The sequence below is a fragment of the Arabidopsis lyrata genome, assembly GCF_000004255.2.
Source record: "Arabidopsis lyrata subsp. lyrata unplaced genomic scaffold ARALYscaffold_4, whole genome shotgun sequence".
NCBI classification, from domain to species: domain Eukaryota; kingdom Viridiplantae; phylum Streptophyta; class Magnoliopsida; order Brassicales; family Brassicaceae; genus Arabidopsis; species Arabidopsis lyrata.
In genome coordinates, this window is record NW_003302552.1 from 16,799,254 (window position 1) to 16,816,430 (window position 17,177).

At 37.2% G+C, this 17,177-nt stretch overlaps 7 protein-coding genes across 8 annotated transcripts; 3 read left to right on the forward strand and 4 right to left on the reverse strand.

The window, feature by feature from the left end:
• Nucleotides 1–1,502: 1,502 nt before the first annotated feature.
• LOC9317459 lies at nucleotides 1,503–3,544 on the reverse strand. The gene is made up of 7 exons (XM_002881347.2): nucleotides 3,227–3,544; nucleotides 3,014–3,146; nucleotides 2,832–2,911; nucleotides 2,651–2,729; nucleotides 2,442–2,551; nucleotides 2,229–2,293; nucleotides 1,503–1,876 (listed from the first exon to the last, which is right to left on the reverse strand). The coding sequence occupies exons 1-7, from the start codon at nucleotides 3,344–3,346 to the stop codon at nucleotides 1,783–1,785; spliced, it is 681 nt and encodes a 226-aa protein (XP_002881393.1). The 5' UTR covers nucleotides 3,347–3,544; the 3' UTR covers nucleotides 1,503–1,782.
• A 296-nt stretch (nucleotides 3,545–3,840) lies between these two features.
• Nucleotides 3,841–5,003, forward strand: LOC9317460 (glycine cleavage system H protein 1, mitochondrial). Its single transcript, XM_021028119.1, has 4 exons — nucleotides 3,841–4,132; nucleotides 4,216–4,304; nucleotides 4,462–4,632; nucleotides 4,724–5,003. Exons 1-4 carry the CDS (start codon nucleotides 4,024–4,026, stop codon nucleotides 4,850–4,852), a joined length of 498 nt encoding a protein of 165 aa, XP_020883778.1. The 5' UTR covers nucleotides 3,841–4,023; the 3' UTR covers nucleotides 4,853–5,003.
• A 94-nt stretch (nucleotides 5,004–5,097) lies between these two features.
• On the forward strand, nucleotides 5,098–6,831 carry LOC110229111 (peroxidase 20). Its single transcript, XM_021028118.1, has 3 exons — nucleotides 5,098–5,689; nucleotides 5,898–6,089; nucleotides 6,172–6,831. The coding sequence occupies exons 1-3, from the start codon at nucleotides 5,465–5,467 to the stop codon at nucleotides 6,763–6,765; spliced, it is 1,011 nt and encodes a 336-aa protein (XP_020883777.1). The 5' UTR covers nucleotides 5,098–5,464; the 3' UTR covers nucleotides 6,766–6,831.
• A 996-nt stretch (nucleotides 6,832–7,827) lies between these two features.
• Nucleotides 7,828–10,358, reverse strand: LOC9315616 (ribose-phosphate pyrophosphokinase 1, chloroplastic). Its single transcript, XM_002881348.2, has 7 exons — nucleotides 9,991–10,358; nucleotides 9,296–9,718; nucleotides 9,021–9,164; nucleotides 8,760–8,927; nucleotides 8,602–8,671; nucleotides 8,355–8,436; nucleotides 7,828–8,251 (listed from the first exon to the last, which is right to left on the reverse strand). The coding sequence occupies exons 1-7, from the start codon at nucleotides 10,132–10,134 to the stop codon at nucleotides 8,071–8,073; spliced, it is 1,212 nt and encodes a 403-aa protein (XP_002881394.1). The 5' UTR covers nucleotides 10,135–10,358; the 3' UTR covers nucleotides 7,828–8,070.
• Nucleotides 10,359–10,745: 387 nt separating this feature from the next.
• Nucleotides 10,746–13,164, forward strand: LOC9317461 (28 kDa ribonucleoprotein, chloroplastic). Its single transcript, XM_021028881.1, has 6 exons — nucleotides 10,746–11,158; nucleotides 11,245–11,343; nucleotides 11,525–11,827; nucleotides 11,937–12,108; nucleotides 12,184–12,305; nucleotides 12,400–13,164. The coding sequence occupies exons 1-5, from the start codon at nucleotides 10,772–10,774 to the stop codon at nucleotides 12,192–12,194; spliced, it is 972 nt and encodes a 323-aa protein (XP_020884540.1). The 5' UTR covers nucleotides 10,746–10,771; the 3' UTR covers nucleotides 12,195–12,305; nucleotides 12,400–13,164.
• Nucleotides 12,226–13,201, reverse strand: LOC9315617 (RING-H2 finger protein ATL28). The gene has a single exon (XM_021028883.1). The coding sequence runs from the start codon at nucleotides 12,992–12,994 to the stop codon at nucleotides 12,245–12,247; it is 750 nt and encodes a 249-aa protein (XP_020884542.1). The 5' UTR covers nucleotides 12,995–13,201; the 3' UTR covers nucleotides 12,226–12,244.
• An 87-nt stretch (nucleotides 13,202–13,288) lies between these two features.
• On the reverse strand, nucleotides 13,289–15,282 carry LOC9317462 (zinc finger CCCH domain-containing protein 28). Of its 2 annotated transcripts, XR_002332718.1 has the most exons (3): nucleotides 14,388–15,282; nucleotides 13,955–14,186; nucleotides 13,734–13,818 (listed from the first exon to the last, which is right to left on the reverse strand). XR_002332718.1 is itself a non-coding variant. In XM_021028882.1 (2 exons), exons 1-2 carry the CDS (start codon nucleotides 14,998–15,000, stop codon nucleotides 13,574–13,576), a joined length of 858 nt encoding a protein of 285 aa, XP_020884541.1. In that variant the 5' UTR covers nucleotides 15,001–15,282; the 3' UTR covers nucleotides 13,289–13,573. The 2 variants fall into 2 exon arrangements, 1 of the variants encoding a protein (XP_020884541.1); XM_021028882.1 differs by lacking the exon at nucleotides 13,955–14,186 and having other exon boundaries at nucleotides 13,289–13,818.
• Nucleotides 15,283–17,177: the final 1,895 nt, after the last annotated feature.

Sequence of the window (17,177 nt, forward strand, 5' to 3'; positions counted from 1 at the left end):
GTGTAATCATGCCAGTTTATGATTATGGAAAGGTCACGGTCTCTGATTTCTCTAAATGATAACTGTTTTTTAATTAGATGAAAATTAGTCGTAACAATAGTGACTTAACTAAGATTAGGCAACGTAGGGTCCACGAGAGGGGAAGATCAAATAAAAAATAGTCAACGAGGTTTTGACAACATATGGATTTTGAAATAACATGTGTTTACCTATGGATTTGAATCCTTCTATTTTTCTCTTTCAATTCCATTCAATTCCATTTAAAACATAATTTGGATTCTCAAATCCAAAAACAAATGACTAAACGAATAACATATGATTTTAACTAGTATTTATAAATCATAGAACTAATAACACATGAATTTAATTAGGATTTTAAAATCAATAATTTTTGTTTGGATTTCTAATTCCATATAAATCCATCAACCAATAACCCTCCTAAGATTAAGCAACGTAGGGTCCACGAGAGGGGAAGATCAAATAAAAAATAGTCAACGAGGTTTTGACAACTGGGACCTACCTCGTAGACTCCTTCGCTGAAACGACGTCATACTTGTCGGATTCCCTATCCCGCTAAGACTTCTTGTCTTGTCCCCCTTTGCCTTAAATTATTATTTTATGTCTCTTATCACTTTTATACTTCTTCTTTTTTGTTCATCAAGTAAGATTTCAGGCTTTTGTTTTCGATTTAGGTTACACATATTCAAACTTATCTATATATACATCAGAATCTAAATTAAAGTAATTTGATCATGTTTTTGCTAATGTTGTCCTATATCTTTGGACATGTACATATTTCATTGGAAAATTACTGAATTATTGTTTTGTCTCTCATGCGATAGGAAAACATTTTATCACACTTACCTTTCAAATTATACCCAAAAATATGACAATTTTATTATATACATTATCTTGTAGATAACCGAGAAGTTTGACATTTCCTTAAAACGTTACGTGCCGTCAAGAATTGGCAAAGCCACTCCCAACTACTCACAAATTACAATCCATAAGTCATAGCCAAGATAACCCTTTATGAAATACAAATGTTTAAAAAAAAAAAAAAAAAAATACAAATGTTTATTATTCAGGAAAATACAATTTTAAATACTATAATCTGTACCACGAAAATAGCTTACTTTCTAGGTACTATTTTTTCTTTACCAAATCTGTAAAAAGCAAAAGTGATTTGAATTTAATCAGAAACGCGTATTATAGATTGTGTATATTTGTAAGTTAAAGGGCATACATACCTTTTTAATGCTATTTTAATATTAATCTTAATTTCATACTTCATAGACTTTGGAAATAATTTCATTTTTCTTGAATTTATATTTTTGAAGGCAGGGAATTGTCAAACGTAAAAAGCGTAAGCCACCCACTTAACCACTAGGAAAGCAGATTTGGTTACTGAATTTTATTCACACCTAATAAGGCTCAATCAAGTTTTGATGGGACCTAAGTTGACCCAGAACGCATTTTCACACCCATAATAATAATACTATGACAAAACTTATAATATCATACATTTTATTTATTTTATATATAAGGGAATCTCAATATTCGAGTACAACACGGACCATTGATCATGGAATCTAAAAGACTAGATCATGTACATCAATAGGAATTTTGGTTTCAAGTACTGTCATGCTTTGTGTTGTGTCGTCTAAATCAGACAGGACAAAAAACTGATCCTTTGGTTGCTCATTGGGTATAACCGATGAGTATTTTTTCTTCTGTTGTGTGAATTCTACCAAGCAATGGTTTTGATGATGAAATTCTGCATTATATCTGGCCTGCTCGTATGTCCCGGTCTATACGTTCTGCATTATATGTACCCGGGAGTTCTCTAAAATCCTCGTTGAATATGGAATATGCGCTGCCAAAGAAAGCATGAAAAACGACCGTACTTATTTCATGGCTTAAAACTCAATAATACTCATGAGGATACCACTTTACAGCTAATAAGAATACTAGCAGAATCTTATGCTTCCAGAATCCTAAGACCTTTTTGTCCACATTTTTCAAATTACCAAGGATGTTAACGTTTTAGATGAGTGTATTTATTTCTCCCAATAACCAAGACTTTCCTCTTCTTTATTTTTTGAATATGGTATCAGGATTGCAGCAAACATCAACCAGAGTCGTGTACAATCACAATCCTAATCCAGTGAGTTGCTAATGTCAGTCTGATAAACGGAGGCTAAAGTATTTTTTAGAAATGTATATACCTGACATCACCAGGCTGACGTTTACCAAGATTGAGCAAGATGATTGAAAAGCCAGTCCCTAGTATCTGAAACTCGTAATAACGAAGAACCCCATCAAAGGAAGTAAACAAGATATCTATGTACACAAGATGTCTCATGAAAGCATATCCAATGGCATTGCGAAAACATGAGACATTTTCAGGAATCCAGACATTGAAGATGAAGATGACTTACAAATATAGGGCCCAGGTCCCACCGATGTGCAATAGGCGCCAAGATAAACCACAGGATGATAATAACCCACATCTTTAGACTTAAAGAGAAAAGTCCCATAAGAATGATATCTAGAAGATATATATCACACAACACAAATCAATAAACTATTGTTTCATAAGTTCTTGGAAATTGCAGAGGATGCGTGCTAAAGATTAAAGAGTTCTCACCTGGAAGCTTCAACTTGTTACGCAGAAAGTAGTAGAACTTCCTCTTCCACCGGCTTGCTGACGGTGGGAGCTTAAACTTCTGCAATGCCAAAATAACCAAAAGAGATTTTAGAAGGACAGAAACTAAAAACCAATCTTTACGAGTTAAAAACATCATCAGATCAAACATCGATAATATTACCAAATCATCATCATCATCATCATCATCAAAGGTCTCAGCTCCAGCTGGTGGATTTGGTATTACAGCAACGATCAAGGAATCTAAACAATAAAACCAAGACTAGTCCATAATATAAGACACATTCAAGAAACACAGATAAGCAGAGCAGTGATGCTTATAACATTTTCAGCAGAATCTGTTACCTTGGTCCTTGAGCGTAACGTATAAATCATCTCCGTCTTCTTCGTCTTGCAATGCCTTTCCACGAAGAATCATCCTCAAATTTGAGACAGGAAATTTACCCTTTTCCGCAATTGCATTTCTCAGATCACGAACCTAAAATCAGCCAAGGATCAATCATTCTCTTCGTACACAGAATTCACTTGAAAGAGATAAAGAAGAAGAAAAGTCTTTACTTTGACATGAGACGCCACTCGAATTTGAGACGGTCGAGCTGGGCCGATGGTTTTGTACGTGATCTCGACGGTGCCATTGTTGGTCGAATCAGACCTCACCTTTTCGATTGAATTCACCATCCCACCACAAATCCGGTGCAATTAAGGAGAAATTGTGGATTAGGGTTTCGAATTTGGGGATTTGAAATACAGAGTTTGTTTGCTCACTCGCTCCTTCTCCGATGACGGAGAGTCGACTTGAGTTTTCAATATTTCATATTTGTCCCTACATATATTTTAAATTCTACTTTAACCCCAAAAGCTTCAGAGAGGATAAAAGCTCCAAAACTTTGATGACATTGCCCATTAGAGAGATTATGGTCCAGCGCTCCATCATGTGCACAATCTGCTGTTCTATTTTGGGTGAAAGGACAAACAAATGACAGTAAATTCGATTTCCAAAAGCCACATTCAACACCCTAAATCACATTTCAGAGTCCATCTCCAATACATGAAAAGATATATAGGAATTAGGAATTAATCAAATATATGTTACTAAGAGCCATTACTTTGTCCCTTGGAAAAGCAATAAAAGGAACCCAAAAAAAAAGTAATTGCAAGAGCTTCTCTGTCAAAAAGAAGGTTTGGGTTACACTTTTCATACAGACCATAGGCATAGGATGAGGTCTTCAATTTCTGCCTTACATATCAAAAGATAGAACACACACACAAATAAAGCAAACAAAGAGAATATCTTTGAGATCTCCTCTTTATTTGGAGAAGACAAAACACAGAACAACAAGGAAGAGAAAGCAAAAATGGCACTAAGAATGTGGGCTTCTTCTACAGCAAACGCTCTCAAGCTTTCTTCTTCTGTTTCCAAGTCTCATCTCTCTCCTTTCTCCATCTCTAGATGCTTCTCCACAGGTGTTTGTAATTGTGGTTGTTGTGTGTTACATCACTTTTTTCTGAAACTGTTGATGAGTGTCTCTCTTGTTTCTTTTTTTTAGTGTTGGAGGGATTGAAGTATGCAAATTCACACGAGTGGGTTAAACATGAAGGCTCTGTTGCCACCATTGGCATCACTGCCCATGCTCAGGTAACAAATGCTCTCTCAGGTTCTTATTTTTGTAATCTAAGTGTGGAAATAGCTCAGAAACTAAATAGATGTCTCTTCGGAGAATGGTTATAAAGATGATGATAGATTTGTAAGATTATTGGCTGAAAGGGGAGGAGACATGACATTGATGTTGCAGGACCATTTAGGTGAAGTGGTGTTTGTGGAACTGCCAGAGGAAAATACTTCAGCGACCAAAGAGAAAAGCTTTGGAGCAGTGGAGAGTGTGAAGGCCACAAGTGAGATCTTATCACCGATCTCAGGTGAAATCATTGAGGTTAACAAGAAGCTCACAGAATCACCTGGCTTGGTACGGTTTTAAAGTCTTAAGGAAATTAAGTAAGTTACCTCTCATGTGACAACATATAAGCAATGATATTTGGCAATTGTGTGTTGTGTAGATTAACTCAAGCCCCTATGAAGATGGCTGGATGATCAAAGTGAAACCGAGTAGCCCCGCGGAGTTGGAATCTTTGATGGGTCCAAAGGAGTACACCAAGTTCTGCGAGGAGGAAGACGCCGCTCACTAAGAGGGTTTCTCTCTGTCCTTTATGTTCCAAAATCTATCAATTCTCATGCTTATTTCCTAAATTTGCATACACTCTGTGACCAACATCACAAAATAAGAGTTCAAGAAGATGAAACAGAGATCTAACAAACAAATTGAGATTTTTTCCATCATATAACTTCTTGTTATCCTCAAAATGCATCTAACATCTCCGCAAAGCCAGTCCAATAAAAGATGGCGATCCGGAAAAGAAAAAGTATTAATAAAAATTTGGTAACCTTAAAGATATAAGTATAAGTTATACTTTACTTTAAAATAAATGACTAGTCATAAGAAAAGAAATTGGCCATCCAAATATAACAATCTGCTCCATTATATCACGTACTCAAGCTCGTAAGGCAAGTAAGTTATGTCCCTATTTGTCAATTTGGTTGTATCTACCGTTGACAAAACTGTAACATCCATTGTAGTAAAAATTGGGCATGAAAACATACATAACGACATATGATAACATACAAGGAACATTGAATCACGAAGCACACACACACATATATATATATATATATATATATATATATTCATATGCACACAAACACAGATAGAGATGAACAGAAACACATGACATAACTGTCCAATGGAGATCAACCAGAAGAAGCTTTGGCTTTCTTTAATTGTGCTTTATGCAATCACGACATCGGTTTTGGGGGACTTTGGAGGTCCATTACTGAAGGATTTCTACAAAGAGAGTTGCCCATTGGCAGGGGAAATCGTGAGGCATAACGTTGAGGTTGCTGTTCTCAAAGATCCTCGTATGGCTGCTTCTCTTCTCCGTCTTCAGTTCCACGATTGCTTCGTCTTGGTTAGCAAATCATCCCTCTCTACTCTTTTTATTTCCTCATTTGCGAGTTTTTGCTTCTGTTCTCTCCGAGATCATAAATTTTTCAAGTAGTTTTGAGGCTCTAAATCTAGCATACTTCTTGAATAGTATTTGAATTTTGGTGTATGAGAGTGGGATTGTCTTAGTGCGTCGATTTGATGTTCAAATGCGGGATTAATTGTGGGTTTAGGGTTGTGATGCGTCTGTGCTCTTGGACACACATGAAGATATGTTGAGTGAGAAACAAGCAACTCCTAATGTGAACTCTTTGCGTGGATTTGAAGTAATCGATTACATTAAGTACCTCCTCGAAGATGCTTGTCCTCTAACCGTCTCCTGTTCTGATATTCTCGCCATGGCCGCTCGTGACTCTGTCTTCCTGGTAAATTCCCCTTTTCTCCTTAAATCGAAACCTATGGGGTCAATTTCCTTAAAACACAAATATTGTTTGGTATTATCATCAGAGAGGTGGACCATGGTGGGAAGTATTGCTTGGGAGAAGAGACTCATTAAAGGCAAGCTTCGCAGGCGCAAACCAATTCATTCCAGCACCAAACTCCTCCCTCGACAGCCTCATCATCAATTTCAAGCAACAAGGCCTCGACATTCAAGATCTCATCGCTCTTTCAGGCGCTCATACAATAGGTAAAGCGAGATGCTTGAGCTTCAAGCAACGCATTGTCCAGCCAAACATTGAACAAACGTTCTACGTAGATGAGTTCAAGAGACACAGCACATTCCGCCGAGTGCTACGGTCACAATGCAAAGATTCAAGCCGCGACAATGAACTGTCTCCACTGGATTTAAAGACACCAGCTTACTTTGATAACCATTACTACATCAACCTGTTAGAGGGGAAAGGGTTGTTGATTTCGGATAACGTTCTGGTCTCGGAAGATCATGAAGGAGAGATCTTTCGGAAAGTTTGGGAATATGCAGTTGATCAAAATCTCTTCTTTGCAGATTTTGTAGAGTCTATGTTGAAAATGGGGAATATTAATGTTCTTACAGGCATTGAAGGTGAAATTAGGGAAAATTGTAGATTTGTCAATGTCTAAATACAATAACATCAATCATTACAAATCATTAAACATCCACCAAGAATAATTACTGGGATTCCATTATTTTTCTCCACGTAAATTCTGAAATTAATTATGAAATTGGTCTGTATGTTGGAAATGCTTTCTGTTTCAAGCAAGTGCAATGTCAAATTAATCTTATCTTTGAAGTGAGGGTCTAAAGACTTGCGAAATAACAATTTCAAAGGGTCTGGGCATCAGATAATCATTGAAGTTAGCATCACATAGAATCAGACGCAAATTACCCATGAAATATAATTTCATCATCTGCCCAGTAAAACAATAAGAGAATCAAAAACCAAATTCTTAAAATCAACAAGAAATTCGAATTGTTCATAAATCTGAGTATCAGTTCTCCAAGGTGAATAAAACATCAATGTAATTTCAGTCACAAATAACATCAATATATGAGATTCATCCTATACTCAGATCCAAAAGGAACGAATTATTAAAGATAAAAACGAAACAATCAAAATTGAAAACAAGCTTTAAGGATTTAATTTCAGAGTCGATCAGAACCTGTCGAGAACACAATTACATCACATATATCAGTGGATTGACAGACCTGTGAATTTCTATCGTCACCTCGACTCTAAATCCTTCAATAATCTAAAAAACAGATTTTTTTCTCAAAATCCGAAAACAAATTGAGCAAGAATAAAAAGATATAGAAAAGCTCAGAACTTCTTAGAGGGTTGTGTTATACCGTCAACGATGAATTAACCATCTCTGGCACACGATTTTTTCCTCACAGCTCTTCTATTAAATCAAATTTCAATGAACAAAGAAGAAAAAAAACCTAACAGAATAATTGAGGCGGAACACGAAACTATAGAGGCTTGTCTTATAATTTCGATGTGAGTCTTGTATATATACTAGTTGACACTAGACAAATAGAAGAAGCCCTAATTTGACTCAACTTAATTCTTTTGGGCCTTTTTTTTTTTTTTGGGTTGGCCTTGGACTGTACAATATAATGCGTAGATTTGTCTGATTACGAAACCCATTATCAATTTGCACCTTGTTAAAATACAAGATATATTGAACTTTTAGAAACTTGTGTATACTATAATCAAAAATCGGTTCAAGACCATTAGTGGATCCATATAACTGAAATGTGGAACAAATAAGAAAAACCTAAGCTATCAAAAGACAAAGCAAAAGCAAATTTGGTGAAGCTTGCCGGTTAGAACATAAACCGGGGTAGATAAACTTTCTAAACCGACCCTTCACCCGTCTAACAAAACCAAGAATCGTTCAAATGGTTGGTTGCAATGAGAGATGTCAAAGGAAAATGCTACTGACGGAACTATCATCATGGACACGCCAAATGGTCTCACCCAGAAGATTAGCCACCGATAATATTGTTAACTGCGGGAAGTAATTCTTTTCTGCTACTGGTAATGTGTTTGTCACTATCACTTCTTGAAGCAAACCCCCTGATAATCGCTCTATCGCTGGCGGGCTTCCATTGATTTATTCGAAACCAAACCAAAACAAAAATAAAATGCTTTAGAAAGTAGTGATTTTGAGACAGTTTAAGAACAAGATGTAGGTTAATGGTTTACCTGAAAACAGCATGTGTGCAGCACGCATAGACCTCCCTAGCACCTTCCTGGTGTAACAAAGCTGCTCCTTTTACAATGGTTCCTGAAGAAAATAAAAACAGAAAAAGAATAGTTCATAGAGGACTCAGCCCGAAAAAGGAGAACAGGTTTTCAGTAATCTTGACTGGGAATAGAGAGACTGAAAGATTGGTTTGTCAGTAACATGTTCAAGAGTAAGATTTAGCCAACTCCATGCTGATTTACTAACCAGCGGTATCAATCATATCATCCACCATTACTGCCACCTTCCCTTTTACATCACCAATTAGGTTCATGACCTGAAAGGAAAGTATAACAGTGTGAAATTGAGGGGAAGCAAGAGGTGTTGGTGAGAAAACTCTGACTTTGAAAGAAAGAATAAACTACCTCAGCAACATTGTGTCCTGAACGCCTTTTATCGACAATGGCAAGTGGCGCATCTGATAATTTCTTTGCAAAAGCACGTGCCCTGGCTACTCCACCAACATCAGGAGAAACCACTACCAAATCCTCTGAGGAAATTGACTTGCTAGCAAGATAATCAAGTATCACCGGCTGAAACAATTAAGCGCATAACGGGTTAAAAGGTATTATATACTCACATACATAAAGAGGGTATCTATCAAGAACGTGGCTTTAGAGGTGTACCTGGCAGTACACATGGTCGACTGGAATGTCAAAATAACCCATGGACTGTCCAGAATGAAGATCACATGCAAGAACTCGATCTGCACCGGCTTCAGTGATCAAATTAGCAACCAATTTGGCAGCAATGGATTCACGCCCTTGTGTCTGCAAGCAGCAAAAGAAAACATAAGATGAATTTAGTTAAGCAGAGATTAACCAAATAGCTTCAAGTTATCGAAAACCCTCCATATCAAGTCAAATTAGCTAATCTAGATAAGGCTAAAAAACACAATTACCTTCCTATCAGCTCTTGCATATCCAAAATACGGAATAACAGCTGTTACTTTCTTAGCTGAAGCTCTTCGGCAAGCATCTACCATAATCAAAAGCTCCATGAGATTCTCATTAGTGGGAGTGCAAGTAGGCTGCACCAAATAGACGTCGCATCCCCTAACGCTCTCTTGTAGCTGAACATAGATCTCTCCATCAGCAAACCTCTTAATATTAACCTTCCCAAGCTCCAAACCCATATACCAAGCAATTTCCTGAGCAAGTGCTGGATTTGCAGTACCAGAGAACAACTTCAACCTGGTACTGGTTCTACAGACTGATTTCTCCATTCGAGCAGATTCCAAGAACTTTGGAAGTGTCCTCTCATTAATAATTGGGATACTTGGATTCCCGTTTCCCACATTCAATGACTCCGGCATGTCACATTTCTAGCAACAACAAGAAGAAGACTTAGTCAGAGATTCATCATATAGGTGTCAATTTCATCAAACGTATGTATTCTGACGAAAGGGACAACCTTTTTATAGCTATATTCGCATAAACAAACAAACAAACAAGATTCTAACGAAAGAGACAACCTTTGTAGCTCATGCACCAATTAAAATCTCAGAAATTCAAAATAGACAAGATGGGTAATCAGCAATTCTATGAATAGAGAGTGACATAAGGAATTGGTCATAGATTCATGAAAACTGCTTACAAAAGAAGCGAAGACAGAGTTTCGGGAGCGATACTGAGAGGTTGTGACGGATAGAGAAGAGTTAGAGAAGAAAGTTGAAGACGAAGAGGCTAGATACGTCGGCGTTTTGGCGGCGGGAGGAAAAGACAGACCCAGAGACGCCATTGTCAGCAATACTTCACATAAACCACCTCTGACTCACTGAAGCAGTCTCTTCCACAACGAATACGGAAAAATTAAGGTTTAGGGTTTTGAGGATTGACGGTGTCAGAGTGAGAAGGAAGAAGGAATGGCTTAATGGTTCTCTTCTCTTCTTCTTCTTCTTTCTCGAATTTGGATTTTTTTCAGTTTTTATTTTTGGTTTTGTAAGAAATAAATAGGAAATGGTTTGGTTGGTGTGTAAACGACGTCGTTTAATATCGCATCGTATTTTGGATTAATGGATTGGAGACGACTGGCTGGACTTTTCTTGGGATAACTTTTGGTTTAATTTGCAATCAATTCGAAACTCACTAGTCACTACATTTTGTAATTGTAAGAATTCGAGTTTTGACTTCAAAGAGAAAAATCATGAAGATTCATCATTTTTGTTTTTACATTTGACTGCAAATGTGGGATTGGAATTTGTTGGTATACCAAAAATAATTAATATACGGTTTATTCCTCGTGCCATTTACCCTTCGGAACCGAAGTTGGTAGCTCCGGTTCACAATTGATTTATCCCAAGAACCAAAACCGGTCCAGGAAAAAATTATCCTTTTGTTTTCGGTCTAATCCATTTCTCTTCGTGCCAAAGCTAACAATGGCTGTTTTGGAAGCTGCTCTCTGCATTTTCTCCTTCTCTTCTTCTTCTTCTTCCTCAAATCCTTATCTCTTTTGTAAACGGTCTTCTTCCTTAAAACCTACTGCTCTGAGTCTTCGACTTCCCAGTAATCTCTCTCCCGTCTTCTCTCTTAATTTCCCTCTACGTTCCGGCGGCGATAACTCGCGGCGGCTCGTCTCCGTACTATGTTCCGTCGCGGAGAAAGAAACATCAGCAGAGGAAGAAACGTCGCAGGAGGAGAAGACTGAAGAAACCCAGAAATCAAACCTGAAAAGGAAGCTTTTTGTATTCAATCTTCCTTGGTCTATGAGTGTGAATGACATCTCCGAGCTCTTTGGACAATGCGGGACTGTGAACAATGTCGAGGTCTTTCTTCTTTCTCAATTTCATTTTAATCTTTTTGTTGGTTATTACTACGAATTGGTTTACCTAAGTTTTAAAGATTTCCCCAGATTATAAGGCAAAAAGATGGGAAGAACCGAGGATTTGCTTTTGTAACTATGGCTTCTGGAGAAGAAGCTCAAGCTGCTATTGATAAGTTCGATACTTCTGTAAGCTCAAATCTTATTCTTCTCTTATGAACTGTGTTCTTAATCCAAAATCCCTTAGATTCTTCTCTGATTGAGTTTTGTTTGTTCAATTTCAAAGCGTGGATAGTTCTAACTAGTAAAGCAGACATTGTGTTGAGTTGTTAGCTGAGCATTGATGTTCTTCTATGTTGTTTGTTTTCAGCAAGTGTCTGGGAGGATCATAAGCGTAAACTTTGCAAGAAGGTTCAAGAAGCCTACTCCGAAACCACCCAACGATCTTCCTTCTCCTCCCCCTGGAGACACTCGTCACAAACTCTACGTATCTAATCTCGCTTGGAAAGCAAGGTCAACACATCTACGAGAGCTTTTCACTGCTTCTGATTTCAACCCAGTCTCGGCTCGGGTTGTTTTCGCTGACCCTGAAGGAAGATCTTCCGGCTATGGCTTTGTCTCATTTGCTACTAGAGAAGAAGCTGAGGATGCAATCGCCAAACTCGATGGGAAGGTATAAAGTTCTCGTTTTTCATTATTAATTTCCAAGCTACTATTAGAAAGTTTGCTTCTTTAGCTCTTGAGCATGTAAAGTGTTTCATTACAATTTGGTTTTTCTATAGGAGATAATGGGCAGACCTATCATTCTCAAGTTTAGCTTGAGAAGCGCCAGTGAATCTGAAGATGGTGACACTGTAGGAGACAACAACACTTCTGAAGATGGTGACACTGTAGAAGACAACACTTTTGAAGATGGAGACACTGTAGAAGACAAAAACACTTCTGAAGAAAAAGGTGTGGAGTGACTCTTATTATTTTCTCTGTTATCCGATAGAGAGCATGAGAATCTGACTACAGATCTTATTACAGTTTTGAAATAGCTACTGCTACAAAGAACACAAAAATGAAGATGTAACAGAATTTCACTAAACTAGACTTCAATCCTGCTAATGTGTGATGAATCACCAAACCATCCAGCTCCATCATACCGAGTAAGTTCGTCAAACGAGTCACAGCTTCCTGTTTGGTAATGCCTTCTTTTGGACTTCACATTGACATCCGTAGTCTTAACCATGAAATGTCCAGTAGAATGTGACCTCGAGAATCGCCAAGCCGAGGCTTCCATTAGCCTTTTACTTGAACCTGTGGTAGGAGGGTTTTCCTCATCATGGTTTATGTCCGGAATAGTGATTGTGACTGCGTTGTGCAAAGATTCATGGCTTCCAGATCCGATCATGCCAGGATCAAGCTCACACCGGCAAACAGGACAAGTCTTGTGTAACTCAAACCAAAGATCAATGCAATTTGAATGAAAGGGATGACGACAAACCGTTATGAGCCTAACTGTGTCTTCATCTGAAAACTCTGACAAGCAAATAGCGCATTCCGTCCCGTGATTTTTCATTGTTGCAGATGAATAAGGGAACACGGGAAAGGACCGGATGATAAATGGATCAAGGCCGGGTTTTTCAGGCGGAGTGGCCACATGGATTAGGTCACTGTAAGGTGTTTGCTGAAGATTCCAAGCTGAAAACAAGCGATTCAGAAGAAATCGCCAGAAGAAAAGAGAGAAGAATCCAGCGAAAATTACAAAGAGAAGAACGCCGATCAAAACTATGGTGATGGGCATGGAAACGGTAGGAAAAACATCAGTAGTTGGTATTGATGTTGTTGACGACATTTGAAGATTGATAACTCCAGATCAGAGAAACCCCAAATTCTACCAGTTTAGTAGATTGTTTGGAAAATAAGAAAAGTTTGTTCTAAGAATTTCTTGCGAGAGAAGGAATATTGTTCAAGTTAATAGAGAGAAATGAGGAGAAGGACGTGGCTCTGTCCGAGTCACAGAGACAGAAGTGGCTTTGCTTAGCATTTTGAGCGAGTCTTCTGTGACCAACGAAAAAACAAATTTAATTGTCTTAATGTTAAAAATAACTCGAAACAAGTCAAAACAGAAAAAAAAAAAAAAAAAGAGTGTAAAATGATAGATAATATTGACCGATGGAAACAAAGAAAAAGGTACCGATGATGATCCGGTTTATAAGTACGAAACATAATTTAGTTCGGTTTGATCAGCTACAAGATTAGATATAGGATTATTGGTGAAGAAGATTATACAACAACAAAAAGATGAGTGAGTTTTTGTCTTTGTTGAGTCACAATCTACAAGAACAAAAGAGAGGTAAAGCCAAATCTGTCACATAGTTACAACTCTAAAAAGCTATACCTTGGTCAACAATTCTGTGAAAATGCAGTGGCGTTATTCAATATCGTCGATCCAATCACCATAAACCCGACTGATTTTATCCGGTCCTTTCCATTTCCGTTGAGTTCTGACACCGTTGGGTTTCTGAGTAACGGCACTAGATATCCGTTGGGACGGGACTCCAGGAGAAACAAGGCTAGTCACTGTATCTCCTTGTCCTGTCTGCATTGTGTCCGGAGTGGTGGATGTTCCGATCTTACCTTCTTCTTCAACGAGGCCTCCACCAAATCTATGCAACTCTGCACAATTTACCATAAAGACTCAAACTTTTAGCCAGCGATAATTGAAACTTTCAGCATTTCCATGGCCATTAAGATAACAAGCAGATCAAGAATTTGTTCCAATCGGAAACCGATTGACATCACGCTAACCAACCTGCAATGGCAATGAACCACAAGGAAACATTTCAACCATGTCCCGCATGGAAACATTTCAACCATGTCACTCGATCCACTCTTAAGTCCATTTATAGACATTTTCACCAATCCATTCACCAAGCACCATTGATCAGAATTTCCTAAGGAGGTTTTTAGCTAAGGAAAAGGCAGATAACTGACGAAAAGGCACCCACAGTCCATTGAAAGAATCCTCAAGGAAACCAGTGCCACTACATGTACAACAAAACAGACTCAAGCTACTAAAGAGTAGTTCTTGTGATCAAACAGTTTCTTCTCTCAGTCCAAAGATTCAGCATTCACTAACCTCTAGTGACATTCTAATCTCACAATCTATCAAGCAACACAGCTTAAAAGCCACATTTTTAAGCGCATTGCAGTTACTAATAGACGAAAAAAGGTCTAAGCTTTACCTGAAGCTCCATGAGCAAAATGGCAGTTAGTACCAAAAGGACAATACCCAGTAGTCTCCCACTTATTGCAAATCCTTGTCTTCCAATTTGGAGGTTTCAAAGTCTGAGCAACATTGCTAGCATCACCATAACCACGAGGACCTAAACTAATCGCAAAGCTTTCTCTGTTTCTTGAAGCCTCGTCGTGTAGAAACGTACAGCTTTCTCCGTAAGGACATCCTTCTCCACTCATAAACTTCTTGCAATGTCTTTCCTTGTACAATCTTCCACTCTCCGCCGTCTCCTGCCGATTGGGCGGCGGCGGTGGACGCCGGAGCTCTTCGGAGCTGTGAGCAAAGTGGCAAGAGTTCGCGGCGTACGGACAAGTTCCGGAGCGGAATTTGAAGCAGAGCTTCGTCTTGAAGAACGATTTCCCGATCTCGGAGGAGGACGATCGTGTCTTCTTGCTCGGAGACTCCGTATCATCGGGGTTCACTGAACAGACGCGGTTGTAATCATCCTCAGTGGCCCAGACGGGATTGTTGCCGGAATTGGGAAACCAATTATCCGGCGGAGGGTCGTTGGCAATTCTCACGTGAACTGCATCGCTGCCGGAATCTCGCCGGTGACTCATCACGTCGACCAAGAAACCCTAAAACCCAAATTTAGTAACCCTTGAGCACAAATCTTCGATTCTAGTAAGAGGAAAAGCTGAGAAATTTCGTGAACCCCAGAGATGGATGATCTAGAAACGCATTAAATGTATCGACAAAAAGTTAAAGAAGAGGGAGAGTATGAAAATGTGGAAAATGAAGTACAAAAGAAAGAGATAGAGACTAGAGAGTGTAGATGAAGAGGAAGTAGAAAGTAACGAGTAAGGCGATTAGCTAAAATTAAATATGGTTGCAGAAAAATTATACAAAGAATGTTCTGAAAGCGAAATCTTGGTAAAGATATTGTTAATTTGGATTGGCTAGAGTATATTGGAGTTTATTTAAATCAGTAAAAAGAAAATTCAAAGTTCCATTGACAAAACTAATAATTTAAAGACAGTGTCTAAGAAAGACTGGAGCGAAAATTGAACAAAATGAAGGGAACAACAACAATTGTTCATGTATGCGGTATGAATTAATAAAACAAGAGTCGAATGATAATTAAATTGAATGGTAATTATAACAAATGTGATGTGAATAATATTTTCTATAATAATTATCAAACTTAAATTAATCTTTCTAACGTTTTGGCTAAGCTAAATAATATTTTCTTAAATCAATTCTTATTATTCAGATTTTGAAGGTTTTTTTTTTTTCTAAAAAAATAACAGTTAACCTCACCTAAAAACCCTATAAGTGGTGCGTTTCACAAACCACATGCGGAATTTTTTTCATTTTTTTGCACGTTTACGTCATGTGTGTCTCATGCGAGTCAACTTCGTTTGTTTGTTTGTTTTCTTTTTTATTAAGGACTTCGTCTGTTCTCTTTGTTATATAAGTAATTTTCTAATGATGAACCGTGTATGATTTAATTTCTTTGTTGAATGGCAACATATAAAACGTGCGGTTGTATTAAAACCGTGTCTTCCCACGTTCGGCCATTGATTTAAGAATTTTGGTCAACCCTCATCGATCGGCTGTTAGTTGGTTCATGGTTTATTAAAAGAGTTGGTTCATGGTTTATTGAAAAGCATGGTGACGAACTCATTGATTGGTTCATGCATGGTTTATTAAAAAGCATGTAATGTGATGGGTGAAGCACGAGCGTATAATCAGGCGTGTTGTCACGCAGACTGGGGTCATTGGTCAAGTGGTAACAATCAAAATAGGTTCAGCCATATATAGAAGATTTTTTAAGTGTTTATTATGCTTTAACTGGCATGAAATAGTTTTATTGTTTATTGTATGCCGAATCACACGACACACGTTTAGTAAGAATTGTTGAGCATTCATCAGCTCCAATAGATTAAGGATTCATATATCTTGAGTCGGTAAGATCTAATGTTAAGTTATATACCATTAATAAACTACCGCTGCTAATAAGATTATGCATTTTGGTTTTAAAGGATACGTACACATGTAAATTATTAACAACCCCTAGCAATGTAGCAATGTAGCATAGTCTAAATTATGCCTAACTATTTCAATTTATTTAGTATCGTGCAAGTAAGTTGAAGAAGCTAATTAATTAATGATGGGACATTTAAAATGTTATATTTCTTTATGATTTGTGAACAACATAACATTAAGTTTGAACAAAGTTCATGTTTGTGAATCGTGCCATGTGAAACTTTGTTTAAAAAGTAGTCTCTGATTTTTATATCAAAAGAGTCACCACGTTTATAAATCATCTCTATACTATTAAAAGAGAAGTACAAATGAAAATGGGTCGGGTTAAAATCAGAAAATTGACCCGAAATTCTGAAATCGGATCTTTGAAATTTTTTTGGAATATAAATTCGAATTAATAATGAAAAATCGAAATAAAATCAAATATTTATGAAAATCAAATAAAATCTGATTGTACTTATGGTAACTAATAATAAAAGCATATTCCAAAAAATATTATACATTAATTACGTATAATAAATTTGTTCATATATTTTTGGGACTAATTCTATAACAATCAACGTTTTTGTCATTAATTTCGCTCATTTTAGCCAATTATCATTAATTAAAAGATATTTTACTTGCTTCTAAAGATTTCTAGAAAATTTATCACAAATAACCCATCTGTTTTATAAATTAAATTGATATTTTTATTTTGGTCGTGTAAATTAAATAGATATTTTTATTTTGGTCATGTAAATTAAATAGA